The 16,212-nt window shown below is 33.6% G+C and overlaps 2 protein-coding genes and 1 long non-coding RNA gene across 12 annotated transcripts; 2 read left to right on the top strand and 1 right to left on the bottom strand.

Moving 5' to 3' along the window:
• The first annotated feature begins 146 nt into the window (after positions 1 to 146).
• Positions 147 to 2,268, top strand: LOC142540458 (uncharacterized). Its single transcript, XM_075646617.1, has 2 exons — positions 147 to 477; positions 1,931 to 2,268. The coding sequence occupies exons 1-2, from the start codon at positions 208 to 210 to the stop codon at positions 2,042 to 2,044; spliced, it is 384 nt and encodes a 127-aa protein (XP_075502732.1). The 5' UTR covers positions 147 to 207; the 3' UTR covers positions 2,045 to 2,268.
• A 3,368-nt stretch (positions 2,269 to 5,636) lies between these two features.
• Positions 5,637 to 9,880, top strand: LOC142540455 (SEC12-like protein 1). 2 transcript variants are annotated; one of them, XM_075646616.1, is made up of 11 exons: positions 5,637 to 5,928; positions 6,197 to 6,294; positions 6,564 to 6,696; positions 6,799 to 6,890; positions 7,770 to 7,869; positions 7,955 to 8,027; positions 8,129 to 8,249; positions 8,709 to 8,828; positions 9,227 to 9,297; positions 9,408 to 9,611; positions 9,706 to 9,880. In XM_075646616.1, the coding sequence occupies exons 1-10, from the start codon at positions 5,767 to 5,769 to the stop codon at positions 9,605 to 9,607; spliced, it is 1,170 nt and encodes a 389-aa protein (XP_075502731.1). In that variant the 5' UTR covers positions 5,637 to 5,766; the 3' UTR covers positions 9,608 to 9,611; positions 9,706 to 9,880. The 2 variants fall into 2 exon arrangements, with proteins under 2 accessions (XP_075502731.1, XP_075502730.1); XM_075646615.1 differs by having other exon boundaries at positions 9,408 to 9,880.
• An 84-nt stretch (positions 9,881 to 9,964) lies between these two features.
• Positions 9,965 to 15,029, bottom strand: LOC142540456 (uncharacterized). 9 transcript variants are annotated; one of them, XR_012819101.1, is made up of 4 exons: positions 14,865 to 15,029; positions 14,700 to 14,757; positions 14,557 to 14,613; positions 9,965 to 14,275 (listed from the first exon to the last, which is right to left on the bottom strand). It is a non-coding gene; the product is annotated as an uncharacterized LOC142540456 (long non-coding RNA). The 9 variants fall into 9 exon arrangements; XR_012819099.1 differs by having other exon boundaries at positions 14,878 to 15,029; XR_012819100.1 differs by having other exon boundaries at positions 14,700 to 14,751; positions 14,878 to 15,029.
• Between the last annotated feature and the right edge of the window lie 1,183 nt (positions 15,030 to 16,212).

Below are 16,212 nucleotides of genomic sequence, written 5' to 3'. Positions count from 1 at the left end.
TCATATCATATTTATTAATTATTGAAAAAATAAAAATATAATTTATCATATTTTAGTAAAAAAAAAATAATATACCATCCATTTAAATTTATTAATTTATTTATATATAAAAAACAAAGGACGTTGAAAGCGGAGTACGTCTATAATAATAATAATCACCCCCCCCCAAAACCAAATTCGGCCTGGGAAATATCGCCGGGTAGAGGAATGGCGGAAATTCAAGAAAACCCTATTTTAGCATTTTTCTCCAACTTACTTCGCGGGATTAAACTGCCTCTACCGAATAATGATGCGATGGTGGAGCCAGCCGCTGTTACTCCCTCCGCCGAGCCGATGGAGAAGAAGCCAACCGTGATCGAAGATGAGAGCGTTAATCCTTCTTCGGTGAAGTTTCCAACGCAGGGTTTTACTCCGCTGAAGCTCGAAACTGACTCCGTGGAAGCTGAGCCGGACACTAACCCTTTACTTCTATGGCAGGTACTGTGTGAATCTCGTTGCATAGTTCGAAACATGTTGATTTTCAGCTCTTTCTGCTTTATAGTGGATGTATGTTGCGTGAATAGCATTCCTCCGATTATCACTTTGTTAATTTTTGGAACTTTCCTGGTTTATCGATGATCCTCAAGCACCTAGAAAACAGCCACTTGTTGGGGGTTGGTGAGGTATCCTGGGTGATCCTGATTATTCATCTCCAACATGAGAGTGAGACCTTTGGTGGAGAGTATAAGGTATCTGAGACACAGATGTAAGGACGTGAATATAAATTGAATTAAGCGAGTATGTATTAATGTGTGAGGGACCGTCGCAACGCCTTACCCGAACCTCTCAAGTGATTAGATGCTCCTGTCGAGCGGAATTGGGTCCACCTTTCGTAATCGAACAATATTTTCATTTGAGTGCGTGATGGATGATTTCTTCCCATGACTTGAACACAGGAAGACCCAGTGCAAAGGACCCCAAAAATATAAAAAAATTTAATCTTTTTGGGTAGTTTTTTTTTTTAAATATTTTTCCTTCTTTCAAGTACATCAAATTTCCTCATATTACCCCATCCAAGGCACAAAAAAAATATTTTTCCTTCTTTCAAGTACATCAAATTTCCTCATATTACCCCATCCAAGGCACACCCCTGGGTACTATAGGTGATGATCTTTTGTCGGGGCTGAGAGTCAACCCTGTGGGCAAATCCTCCTAGGAAGCATATGGTTATGGACGGTACAACATTAGTAGGCTCAATGGTATATTTATTGCTGTTAAGGTATCATAAAATTCCTTAGTGGTGATAAGCTGCTTCCCACCAGCAGACAAGCTAGCTACCTCAGAGTATCGAGAGGATGCTCTTCCAATTTCCATTTCTGACATTGTAGGATTCATGATTTGTCAAATGTTATTATTATGCATTAAACCAGTGCATGGTTCATCCATTCTCCTTTCATGAGGATTCTTTTTTGCCAATTAGTTGCAAATTGAACGTCTACAATTTGGGGTATTTAATTACATGCGTGTATGAATGCTGTTGGAAAATAGAATTGTTGTGCCACAAGGCTTTCATATCTAAAATTGTCTGAAGTTCCCTTAAAACATTTTTAGAAGAATGCATAGTGTAAAAATACTGCTAACATGCTTGGTTGTTTAAGAATAAAAAATTTAAATCTGCACGAGGGTAATGAATGTGGATCTGGGATTTAGTTCCATTGCCCACATGATTCAACTTTAAGTAGTGCTTGTAGTGAACAAAAAACAATTATGAGCAATGTATGTCATTTTGATGCGTGTTCCGTAACCAATTTGTGGTCTGAAATATGAGGGAACAACCCAGGATCAACCCCAGGGAAAAAAAACGAAAAAGAAAATGAAAGGAACACTCCTGTGCATTACTGTGGAATGATTTGCTTTTAATTTTATGCATGTTCTATATGGTTGAATCTAGGTCTACGCCATCGGGGGATTTTTCATTTTGAGATGGGCGTGGACAAGATGGAATGAGAGGAAGGGTCGTAAGAAATCTGATAATGAACCTCCCACAGATCCTGATGATATCTGATGAGTCTATTAGAAGGCGGGGGAGTGGTTGAAGATGGGGTTTCTATGCTATACCCTTCATGCACAAAAGGTACACCACTTGCTAGATCACATAGAAACGATCGGATTCTTGTAATCTGCATAATTCTGCAAGTGCTTATGTAGTTTTTCGACTTTACACTTTGAAAATCTCAGCAGTAAATGAGGCGATGGATAAATTCGACTTCCATAGCTTCTTATTGGGAACGAGTGCCTTTGTGTTTTTGGTTAGTAGTTGGGTTTGTTATCGTCTTTATACTATTTCGAATCAAATCAATTTTCCAAAATAGTTGAATTAACCGATCTGACGGATGAAACGTGCAAATAAAATTTCTAATGAATTAGTTTAGCTGGGCCTAGGGGTGTAACTAAAACAAACCAATCGAGTCGAATACGATGAAAATCTGAAAGGCTCGAATTAGTTCTATTTGAGTTCATGTTCGATTCGAGATTTGAAATTTTAAAAAATTTCGCTCGAATTTGGTTTGAATTAGAGTTCGAGGTCTAGTCGAAAGATTTGAACATGTTCGCGAATTATTCGAATTATTGTTCTAAAATAAATACTCGCAAGTGAGAATGAAAATGGGTTGAGTTCTGTAATGAACCCACCCGGACGTGGCAGGTTAGAACCGCCTAATCGGGCCGAAGTGGGTTCTAGCCTCGTCTTACACATATATATATACTAGTAACCGTGACACACGCAACGCCTGAATACATGTGGCTAATATATTAAATATTCATGATATTACAACATAATGACGTCGCAACATAAAGAAGAGAGTTTATTTTTCGTGGTGGCTAGTTTGGAGAAGAAATAATATTATTTTTCACGTGAGCGGTTTTCTTATGACGTTGAATATAATATTATTTGTTAAGAAAAAATATAATATAAAAAATGAGAAAGGGTAAAATAAGAAAGAAAGTTGGTGTCCTCATAGAACGGTTATTATTAGGGTCTCAACTATAATAAAATAGTAAATAGTAAATATAAAAAATTAAAAAGGGTAAAATAGGAAAGAAAGTTGGTGTCCTCATAGAGCGGTTATTATTAGGGCGTCACACTTAATATAATAGTATAGATATTAAAAATTCTATATTATTATTAATATGATTATACTTTTTTATATTTAATAATAAATATTTTAATCATAATTTTATTTTATAATATTTTAAATGAATAAATATATTTAATATTAAAACATATAATTACACATTTTAATTAATTATTAATTAAACAAAAATTGATATGTAATTTTCAGTTGAATCAAAATTGTGATAATATTTTTAAATTAGTATTATTAATATAAATTTTGAAAATAAATTTAATGATTAATTAATTTTAATTTTTAAATTTTTTGAAAAATGAATCTTAAAAAAATGAATTTGACAGGTTCACGTGTCCAACCCAGATTGGAACTGTCAATTCCACGGGCCGGGTTGTGGCAAATGTTAGGCTGGTTGGGTCTCGAGTTTGGCCAAATCTGTCTTGAGATCGTCTCATTGTCGTTTTTATTCGAAATTTATTTAATATATAATTATATTATATTAATAAAATATTAATATTCACAAGCAGTTCGCGAACATGTTTGAATTCGACTTGAATTCAAATTAAATATTTTTCGAACAAGCTCGAAAAGTTTGCGAATCGGCTCGGTTCATCCAATGAAATCGCATAGAGACGCATGCATTCCTTTAGGAATGACTCGTGACTGCAATATCTAGGATATATTACAGTCGCACTTTGGAGTAAAATAATTCGGTACGAGAAACGATTTTTATATGTGAAAAAAGTAACATAATACTGGTACAAAGTATTTTTAGGCTGAGTTTGGTATGCGGGATATGGTGGATGATTTTAGGGTTAACCCTTGTGTAGTTCCTTTTTTTTATTTAATTCGTTTTATCCGACATATTTAATAATAACCCGAATTTTCTAAACCATAATCAAAATCCAAGGGTTTAATCGAACGCGGGCTCGGATTTGGTGATGGCCTGAATTTGATATTTTAAATTGGGCTGGCCTAATAACTCGGTCCGGCCCAAGATTTTTTTACCAGTAATATTAGTTTCTAAAACACTATTATCAATTAACGTGTGAGCGATAATAAACGTATAAAACAAGGAAAATCTGTCAAATAATAATAATAATGATGATGATAATCGAAAAAGGAATAATTTTCCCAAAAAAATTAATAAAACAACGAAGAATAAGTGTCTTGTGAGATGGTCTCACGAATCTTTATCTGTGAGACGGGTCAATGCTACCGATATTCACAATAAAAAATAATATTCTTAGCATAAAAAGTAATACTTTTCATGGATGACACAAATAAGAGATTCATCTCACAAAATACGACCCATGAGACTGTCTCATACAAGTTTTTGATATATTTCCACTCATAATCGGGGATAACAATTGGTCGAGTATGTTTGATATATTAGGACATACGACCATATCCTCCCGACTCATACCTAAAGGTAATGGATTGGATCCGTCAATTATTTGACATCCCGATTTTGTAACTAAAAATATTTTATATACCATATTAAAAAAATGGTTCAAGTATCGAAAAGGGTGTAATTTTTTTATTTTATTTTTAAAGATGAAAGGTTATAAAATTTAGAAATTACATAAAAACAAACTTTTCCAATAATCCATTGAAAAAAATAATAATAATCAAAATACATGCGAAGCGAGTCAGACATAGATTGGATTCGATAAGCAATATTCCTATCCATCCCAAATATGTCGAGTCCAAGTCGTATTATACCCGCTTTACCCGGATTTATTGTCATCCACCAGCATATTAAAATCTTTTTTTCCAAAATTATTTATTTAAATAAAATTGTACAGAATTCCCCGGAATAGTCGCAGCATATACCTTCCAGATAGCGTAGATATCATCGAAGCGGTTGACTTTTTACGAACTTTTACTTTGGGGAAAAGATTGCCTACATTTGCACCGCATATTACATACCCATCACAACTTTACAAAAAAATATAATTAATTCCACCAATTATTTTTTTATTAAATTAAATTAAGACAATGAATGATAGCTAATTAACCACAAGTTTCTTTACTCTTTAGTTAATCAAATGCGGCATTCTTTATAGATATATGCTATCTATAAAGGTAAAAAAAAATGTCGTCTAAGAACTTATATATGTCAAAAATGGATGAAAATGTGAAACTAAATTCAAAGTTTTTGGGAAATATATACAATTAATTTAATGTTATATGAATAAAGATTTAAACCTCATACGTATTTTCAAAACTAAAATTGTATGTCAAATTGTCGATTGTGACTTTTGACTGTTAGAAAGAAAAATGTGAGAGATAGAATCTGAGATTTGTATTTGAAAGTTTGGATTTGGTTTTATGAGACAAATTTTACTATTAAAATTGAAAAACAATGCGATTTTTGCAAATATTAATATCATCAACTTGTTTTTAATTGAAATTGTGTGTGTAATAATTTACATCACATATATTTTATAAATGAAGGTGATTTAGTAAAAGCAACAAATGTACAAGTACAAAACGGTAAAGTCAATGTAGGGGATAATAACCCCAACGGTGTTCCCAATATTCTCCCCGTATAAAACCCCCCTTTTAAATTTTGCTTCCAAATCTGCTTCACATTTCAACGGCCACCACCTGACGACGATCTTTTCTCTTTTGATATCGATTTGCACTGCGGAAAATGGACGCCAGAGACGTGCCGGGAGATGGTGTTGTGACTTGTGCGACGTGGATCAGACGGCCAGAAAACGCGCATTTGGCGGCGGTCGGAAAATCGAAGCCATTTTCTATAGAGATATTCTCCTTCGATCCGAAGACCACCTCTCTCTCTCCATCCCCAAAGGTCGGATGCTTTTATTTTTTAATTATTTATTTGTGTCGATATAATTTTGTATTTAATATGCTGCATGTGAGAATTTTGTTACCCTAGATTGAGTGAGTAATTTAACATTTTGATTCAGACAGATTTATTGTAATCATGCTATCTCTGATGCACAAGATTGGTTCAAGGAATTTTTTGCAGTGGCTTATTGTCAAGGCAGTGTTATGTTTGATAAATGTTATTTGATGGTGTATGAATACTTGATCCCCGGTGTCTATCATACATGCAGGCTAAGTATGAATTTGAAGAAGGGGTTAATCCAGTGACAATTGCTGTGCATCCCAGTGGAGATAGCATAGTTTGTGCAACCAGTTCTGGCGACTGCAAGTCAGTGTTTTGACTGTTCGGTTTTAGTCTTCATTTTATCATGCATCTAGATCTTTGACTAAAGGGTGTATTGTTAATGTTTCATATTCCAGAATGGTTTTGGAAATTTATTGTTTGGAAAATTATTGGCCCCGGTCATGACTAACACAGGAAGGAAAGGGTTTGCACTGGCGTGCATGTCTTACTCTTAGAGTACACCTTTCTCCGTTATGATATGATATTACTTTTTCGTGCTAGATGCAAAAAGTAATGAATCATAAAACGTGCAGATGGTTCAGTTTGTCTGGCCGGGAAGACAATATAAAACTTTTGAACGAAGAGGTGCTTCCACTGCAAGGAATTGGATTGCAAAAGTGCTTAGCTTTTAGTGTAGACGGAACTAAATTTGCAACTGGTGGATTTGTAAGCTCTCTTATGATGACTATCATTCTGTACTGGTCTCTGCATATATGATTTTTAGAACATATTATATATTATTTTACCTTTTTTTCTTTAAACTTGAAGGACGGACACCTTAGAATATTTGAGTGGACAAACATGCGCATCATTTTAGACGAACCAAGAGCTCACAAGTCATTTCAAGACATGGATTTTAGGTAAGACATTTGATTGATTTTTAATCTATTACAAGAAATTGTTTCCCATATTATCTACTTTTGTCCCATATCCATATGAAATCATGAACAGTCTTCCGCTTATAACACAAGCAATACTACCATGCTGCCTTGACATGAGATTTAACAATTATGTTTTTCTCATGATGCACTACTTATATTGACATTGCTCTCTACAATTATGGTGGGGCAAACATATTGGTTGTTTCAATTCTAACCGAGTCAAAATCAGCATTCTGGAAATGGGTTGGACCCCTGCAAATTTGTTACCACTGTTGGTTGAATACTCATTGAATCAACCTGCACCAATATTTAGGTCATATTTGAGTTCATGTTTCTGCCATTTTATAAATTACAGGCTTTTGGACTGTACCCTCACTTTGCATATAGTTTTTTATAGAAAAACAAACTAAATTATTTCACAAACTTGCTTTTTTGTCGAAATTTTGAAGAGAATTAATACCCAAAGGACTTGCTAATATTTGATTGAGAGAAAAATTCATTTTAATTTTAGAGTTTTGTTTTGTGAATGCTAAGGCATGATTTGGAGTTGAAAGAGTCAAATGAACAGGAAAATCAGTACTAAATATCATCTTGTGAGCGTTATTATTGATATGCCTAACTTAATGTTCGTGGTTTTTACTTCAAGAAAATTTAGACTAGATAATTTCACAATATATACCTGTTATACGAAAGGAGCTGGACTGTAAAATTCTATGTATATCTGAAAGAGGTACTGATTTTTATTTTTATTATTGTATTTTCTCTTTCAAGTGTAGACATTATCTAGTGCTCTTCAATCAATTCAGTCATCCTGGGAACAGACTTTAATGGTTTTAGTCCTTGTTTACTCTGTCGCAGCTTAGACTCAGAATTTCTAGCTTCAACATCAACTGATGGCTCGGCAAGAATATGGAACACAAATGATGGAGCTCCTATAACAACCTTGACACGGAACTCAGTATGTTCTTTATTCCTGACTTTTGCGTATCATTTTCCACAAATTTAAGTTATCAACATATCTATGTATCTTTCTTTTGTCGCAGGATGAAAGCATTGAACTTTGCCGATTTTCTAAAGACGGGACAAAACCCTTTCTATTTTGCAGTGTTCAAAAAGGTATGTCAAATGTACAAGTTCTCCAAGCATGCAGTCACCTAGGTGCTTGAAATTAATAATTGTTGGAAATTCAGACTTGAGATATGTTTTGTATTACACAGGAAACAAAGCACTGACAGTTGTTTGGGACATAAGTTCATGGAAGAAAGTTGGGCACAAGAGGTTATTGAGAAAGCCAGCTTCAATAATGTCCGTGAGTTTGGATGGAAAATATCTTGCTTTGTAAGTATCCAGCCTCTTTTTGAATTGTATTCATTTTCTATTTTGTTTATATGTTTATTTTGGGGAAAAAAATCATATATGTATTATTTTCTAGAAGTACCTTTTGCTGAAAGTGACAACTGGTTTTGAAACAAATTAAAGAGGAAAAATTGTAAAAACAATATTATTTTGGACGTCTAATATTGTAGGTCCATTAGAAGCACAGAAACATTTCAATGGAATTTTAGTAGTTAAAAACAATATAGTACTCGAGAAAATAAAAATGTAAAAATTGATATGCTGATTCTAGTCTGATCGTATATGAACCTCAATAGGTAATTTAATGTCAATGATACTCTTATTGCCAGACAAGAATATATTTTATTTGCCGAGCGCGAGATCTCTTTGGAAGAACGTTTTAGCTTGGTATTGATGACGTTACTGTCAGCAAATAAATTTTCACAACCTTTCGAATTACAGGGGGAGCAAGGATGGAGATATATGTGTCGTAGACATTAAAAAAATGGAAGTCAGCCATTGGAGCAAGAGGTTGCACTTGGGCGCTAACATTGAATCATTAGTCTTTTGCCCCAGTGAAAGGTAAGACTTAAAATCTGTCATCAAAATCAACATATGAATGCTCTTTCCCGAGCCATTAACTAGTATTTTTATATTTTTTCATGTGGTTCAAATCAATTTATACAATGACGGTTTCTCATTTATTCTTAATTATTCAGACATACTGTTAATATACCAGATTTTTGCTAGTTCTTTACTTCTGTTATTTAGATGTCTAATTTATATACCATCTGGTTTATCAGTAATTCAAGTTGACCTAAAATGAATTTCTCCATCAGATTGCCCACTTGATTATCCTCACAAACCTGTTGATTGGTTAATGGAAAATGCTGTTAATCTTCTCTTTTGTTTTGTGACAGACCTAGCATTTTAAATTGTTTACATTATTTTCGTTTAAGCTTTTGCACTCGACTCTGCAGAGTAATTCTTACTACGTCTACCGAATGGGGAGTAATGATTACTAAACTGAGTGTTCCTGCCGATTGGAAAGGTTCTTGTGTCCATCTATCTTCCCCCCCTCCCTGGAGCACCGCCCTCTTTATATTCTAAATTTAATTTAAATTAACAAAGGTTACCATTTTCTTGTCCCTGAAATTGCAGAATGGCAAATCTATATACTACTGTTGGGGCTATTTTTGGCTTCCGTTGTTGCGTTTTACATTTTCTTTCAAAATTCTGACTCATTCTGGAACTTTCCACTCGCTAAGGATCAATCTGCAAGATCCAATATTGAATCTTTTCTGGGTGATGCTCAGTCCGATGACCAAAAATGGGGAGCGTTTGGACCGGTAGATTTGTGATCAGGTAGTCTATATTATGGATTGGAAGATGACGAGATGATCGATCCACCACTTGCTTTCAGATGCTTAATAAAAGTTTATGTTTCTGCATTTTTCAGATTGATTTTTTGCTGGAACAAAAGGAAACTTAATTTTTAGCGACTACATTTGGTAATAGTTTTTCTAGTGTTACTGATGAGATTTGTTTTGCTGATGAATATTGTTCGAGATTTTGGAATGCGTCAATGGTACTATCAGTTTATTCGCATAACAGGACGATGTATTGTATGCTCATTTTGGTTGTTTTATCATTTGTTCATACGACATAGGGATGTGTTTTTTGAAATTACTTTATAAATTCTTAGAGACGAGTTCTCATTGATAAATATGAATTCATTGATCAGCATGTGTAGTATATAAAAATTGAACGTAGGTCAAATGTTTATTACAGAAACTTTCAGAACAGAAAACCGCATAAACCAGAGCTGCCATCAATTACTATAAAAAGTTCTAACAAGTCTTATTTCATGGTCCCTGCAACTAGTACTTTACAGTAACGAAGAAGCTCGAATCACCTCCATAACTGCGGGTGATGCAATGTACCTTTTCCTCCTCGGACCAGTTTGCCTACATCTGCAGGGGTAAATCAAACAAAGGGAAGCCAACAAATGTCAGCTTACACACTTATTTACAAACATCAACTGCGCAAGAAAATGAGACGACTAACCAAACTGCATAGTAGCCGCAGGTTACTCTCATATCAAAAGGTATAGTATGACCAAAACATGAAAAATTACCAAGTTGATGTCACTTGTAGCACAAAACCACAGATAATCTATCCTAAAAGGCTCTATCAATTCCATCACGTAAATATGACTGGTTTCTTCGGCTTGTCTGGATTATAGGCGATGTTGTAATGGAATAAAATTGTTATATTCAACAACGAGATAAATGTAGAATAATAAATTATGGTTGTCATTGATTTTACCCAATGAGCATCTATTATATGATATTAGCAGATGACTAACCGAGATACAAGTTGGTGGTGTGGTTAAATTCTCGACGAGTTCAATGTATTCTCCTAGTGATGTTCGTCGTTCACAATACAGCAACATGATTTCAAATCTCAGGTGGGAGGATGAGGATAACTGAAAATTTTCATCTACAGCAGCAGGAGACAGATAATACAAAAGTGGGAAAGGACAAAACACATAGTTAAGAGCACAAGTTCCAATGCACTGTGTGGATGAAAGACAAATCTCAAGCCAAGACCGTGTGTACTCTGCCTTATCCATTTAATTCACCAGACGCAAGTGAAGGTGGTCTCTCAGTCAACAGGCCTTTCGTTTCTCAGGAACCCTGTCTCTGAGAAGCAACTGATAAATCACACAGAAAATACAAATTCTTTAGTAAACACTTTATGCAATGGAATGATAACAAATCAATGAATTTGTAGGTAAAATAACTAGCAAGAGGTGTTAATGGAACTGTACGTCAAGGAATTTATTCTTAAAGAGTTAATAATTATGAGCCACATTAAGGTGAACCTAACACATAAGAACACGTACAAACTCACAATAACTAGAACAGATGACATAGTGAATGAGAGATTGTATAGATACCCAAATATATCAGATGAGCAAGGCGAACATCATATCCAAGCCACATTGTTAGACCACCTACAGCCAAAGCTGGGCAGTTCAAGTTGGCCAAAGGATCAGTCATACTCTTTCCTCATGAAGTCATGGTCAGGCATGCTTAAGTCAGAAATGAAGATAAATTTCTAAAATCTAACATACATAGCCTTGCAACTTGAGCTAACCTGACGCACTACTCAACCATAAAGTATTGCTTGGATTTTACCTGACTGGTTGTCTATGAAATGGTCAAAATCTTTCTGATTTGTACCTTTTACCAATAAGTCAGAGACAATTAAAATGTCCTCCAATTTTCTTTATCTTCATGTAACTCATCAGGAACATTTCTTAGTTTTGAACATCATGCAACAGATGGCTTCGAAGAATAGGGCATTGAATATTAAAAACATACACCTAAATTATTTGCGTACAAAACTCAAACAAATAAGGTATTGGATATTAAGAACTTTTCTTCACTTGGTTTTTGGGACTTGGATTGTTTAGATTCAAGAAGACCACTTTAGCTTAGCCTGGTACAAACTTCATAATGAAAATATAAACATGAACTATAAACAAAATTCTGGTCCGGATTCAGAAAATCAATGCTAAGATTATTTCCATGATGGCTAGTAGGCCCTTGAGTTCACTGAAAACATTGCTAGTTCACGGGGTGAAACATAGAAAACTCAGTCTAGCCCTAACACTATGGGATTCAGCCCAAATCACTAGTAGCCTCTTTAACCCTGATTTTTGTCCATTATTGGTAATGCACTTTAGTGAGATTATCCTAGCAAACCACCAAATGTAAATTTTCCCAAAGGATTTTTACAGTCCAAATATATATCCCTCTGGAACTGTATGCCTTTCAATACTCATTGTTGAATCAACAAACTCCGTCTAGTCCCAAATGAAAATATTGTTCCTGATACTCCCACTGCACATCTTCTGAACTTCAAAAATTCTTATTGCATATTTTTGCTAGCAAACTGTAAATATGATTTGTGGAAAAGCAGTGGACGCCAGCTTTGTACTCTTGCCAATAAAGAGCTCAGTGAATTTTTAAGTAAATAACAAATTACCATTATTTTGATCTATGTGCATTGATTTGCAAGTGTTTTGTTCTATAGTTTTGCTTTCAAATTGTTAAAGAGAATGGCAGAAACTCTTAAAATGAGAAAAGCAACTACAGTCTACAATCTTTTGGCTAAAAATTTCGACAATGATATTACAGAGATAATAATATCCGGTATGAGCAGGATGAAATACACGTCTCATGTACTTTTCTACATATCGCATTTAAAGCAAGTTGTAAACAGAGATAAACAATGCATATAATAGGCATACGAGCAACTTTTGCAAAATAAGGTTAGTTATATATTTTACTCACCCTACATATTACTATTTTCATCATATTTTTACCTTTGAAAGTTTAAGCCAAAAGATTTAACAAGAAAACACATTTACAAAATCTTTTTTAAGAGTTAATGTATTTCGGTTATTCACATTATCAACTTCAAAAAACACATTTTCGAACAAAATTGTTACAATACACAAATCTCAATATATCGGTATTTTTCTTTATTAAATTCATCAAGATCTATATTTAAAAAAAACATCATATCCCCACTTTTACAAATCATATTTCACACTTGGTTGGCAAGCATATACATTATTTATTTTTAAAATTTCGCAAATATGCAATTGGCATTTAGAGGTGCATTTTCTCATGACAAGTGAAACAATTTCCTACTTCGCTCTCGTTTATAACTTTATAGATTTAATGAAATTTACACGATTACTATAATACATAGATTCATTATAACCACTAAAAGCACTCTCTTGCTTAGCTACCTATTTTACACACTTTATTGAAGTCTTAAGTCACAATCGATTATTCAATTTTTTTGAAAATTACCTCATTCACAATTTTGTCACTGTGATTGTATGCGTGTACCAGGTTATTCCACTCTTTCAAAGCAAAAAATACATAAAGAATCACGATTGATCAAAATCACCAAACCTCATCTTTGAATGACACTATGATAGAAGATTACTCAAAACAAAATACCCAACAATTATCCATGTCTTCCGACAGAAGAGAAGCGGTCAATTACAAGTTCTGAATTCTAACCATTTACTCTTTCTAGTCGCAAACATTCTCACTGTGACCCAAAGGGTAATCCCATTTGAAGTCATAATCTTTATGTAGGTGTGAAAACACAAAAGCTCGCATCATTATGTGCAAGTCCATAATATACAAAAAAGTATCAGGCGCATCCTCATCAGGTTAAAAAAATCAGAAAATTTCTTGAAGTTGACCAAAAAGTTATTAAATTATAATTTACAGCATGATAGTTTCCACAACTGGTAAATAATAGTTATAATAAGGTTTTGGTTTCTAAAAAATAAGGCATCATTGTGCAAAAAGCATATGACGAAAAATTCTAAATACAGGATAGAGAGGGAATCAGGCAGATAAACAATAGTATAATCAGGGGTTTGCTTGTATCTTAAATGCTCGGTACAAGCACAACTTCAAGTTGGCAGTACCAGGAGAAACATCTGAGACACCAAAGAAGCCCGTCATAAGTACCTGTCACGATTCATCACTTTCCTTTCTCCATTCAGGTTGGTTTGAGGAGTAGAAAAATTGAATTGATTTGCAAGATTTTCAAGCCAACTTGAAAACTCTTTAACTTGAAATCATCAAGTTCAAGCCAATCTTGAACATGTTTGAATATATTTCGAGCATAAATTATCTTCTATGATAGCTTGCCAGCCGCTCATGAACTCATTTACCAACATTTTGCAAACATATTTCAAGCTAAACAAATGAAGTTCAAAATCAAACTTGAAATAAGTCAAGGTTCTAAAATTCTAACAACGACAACGGTTATAACGGATACAATCATTCTTACCCATATTACTTCCTCATACTACCGCCTACGCTGACAGGCTACCACTTTTTCGGTGCGGTGGACCGTTGACTAGCACCTAGGCCAAATTTTAGAGCACTGAAATAACTCGAACCCAAAAAAATTCGGTTTCAAACCTGTTAAGTTATTTTAAAAAATTCAGTCTTAAGCCCCAATATTAAAATAAGAGCAATATTCAGCATCTTATTTACTTGTACAATCATGAGTTTTAGTTTTATTTCATTGTTCAATAGTCCGCACGTCACATATTGGATGTCCAGTTAGAAATGTCTCCAGCATTTACATTCCAAGTGTATTTTACAATGGTAAAGTGAGTACTTCAGTTTGCACTTCTAGTAATTCTGAGCCACATTTACGTGAAACAGGCAGATAAGAACATATATAAACCAAAAATTACCGGAATTGTACAGAAAATCCACGTTGTTAGACCACCGGCAGCCATTCCAATATCATCCTTTCAAGAAATAATATCCACGCTTAGAAAATTAGAACTGCAAAATTTAACGTATATAAATTTTCCGGTACAGAAAATTCCCTTACCTGTTCCACTGCGGACACCAGATTTAATTTCCTATCATCTTGTACCTTCACCCTACACCTAAATTATATCAAAAAGCGAGAAGAAAATAAAAACGAAGAAGCGTACAAAATAAACTAACATGTTCATAAAATATTACAAAATTAAACGAGACAGTAATGCATTACCCTCGAATCTCACCGGAGAAGATATCGCCGATGCTCTGGTGTTGACGGCTTAAAATTTCTAAACCCTATTAATGGGCATTCAAGGGTTTAATGGATGCGGGCTCGGATTTTGTATATTGGGCTTATTAACTTGGGTCTGGCCCACGTTTCCATTTTCCGATATGTGCCCAGTGGCAGGAATGCATGTTCTTGGGAAAAAAATATCAAATTTCGGTATATCGAGATTATCGTATCGAAAAAATGTTGAATTTATCGAATTTTCGGTATACCGAAGATTTAGGTACGGTAGCGATATTTAATTTGAAAATTTCGATATATACCGAAAATCCGAAATACCTAAAAAATATACAAAAATTTTAAAAATATATAATATTTTAAATCAATAAATTTATAAAAAATTTAAAATGTACGATTTTTTTGGTATAAAACAGTATATATCGATACCGTACCTTTTTGGTATATCGTACAATTTTGGTATAATCGATATAATGATTTGATTAAATTATTTATAAATAATATAATAGTAAAATATAAATTAAAATTTTAATGTAATAATACAATTTTAATGCAAAACTTGCATTAAAATAAAATTAAGGATCGAAGATTGTCTTATAAAACTAAAACAGATGCAAAGAGAAAGCATTTTAAAGATATTCATATAATTTACTGTAATAATCAAGAAATGTGGGTAACCTTCGAAGAATGTCAAATATATTATAATATTATAATAATATAATATATTATAGTGGAGTGATGTGGAGCATCCATACTTATAAAGCACGGATGCTCGTGCCACGTGGAGAATCCGTTCTTTGTAAGCACGGATGCTCCACGTGAACGAGCATCCGTGCTTACAAAACACGGATAATGTTCCACCTCACTCTAATCCGTGTTTACGAAGCACATATTAAAGTAATTTAGCGAAATTATTTCATTTTAAATTATTTTGAAATATTTTTTATTTTAAATTAATTAAAAAAAACCCCAAAAAAGGTTTTATATAAGAGTAAGTATCTTATGAGACCGTTTAACGAATCTTTATCTGTGAGATATGTAAAGCATCTCGATATTCATAATAAAAAATAATAACTTTTCATGGATGACCCAACTAAGAGATAAGTCTCGCAAAATATGACCCGTGAGACTGTCTCACACAAGTTTTTACCTTTATATAATAAATGTAGTTTTTTTTTTTGAAAAAAATATTTATTATAATTGAATTTCAAAACGTTTCAGATCTTATTTTGTTGGTATGTTTAATGTGTATCTGAAAACTTCCACATTGTTTTCTTAAATGATACGATATTTTGGTATAATATTGATATGTTTATAACATCATGTTAAAATT

Source organism: Primulina tabacum, chromosome 3 (genome assembly GCF_025594145.1).
Source record: "Primulina tabacum isolate GXHZ01 chromosome 3, ASM2559414v2, whole genome shotgun sequence".
NCBI classification, from domain to species: domain Eukaryota; kingdom Viridiplantae; phylum Streptophyta; class Magnoliopsida; order Lamiales; family Gesneriaceae; genus Primulina; species Primulina tabacum.
Note: the sequence above shows the minus strand (reverse complement) of the source record. Positions and strands in the feature narration are given on the sequence as shown.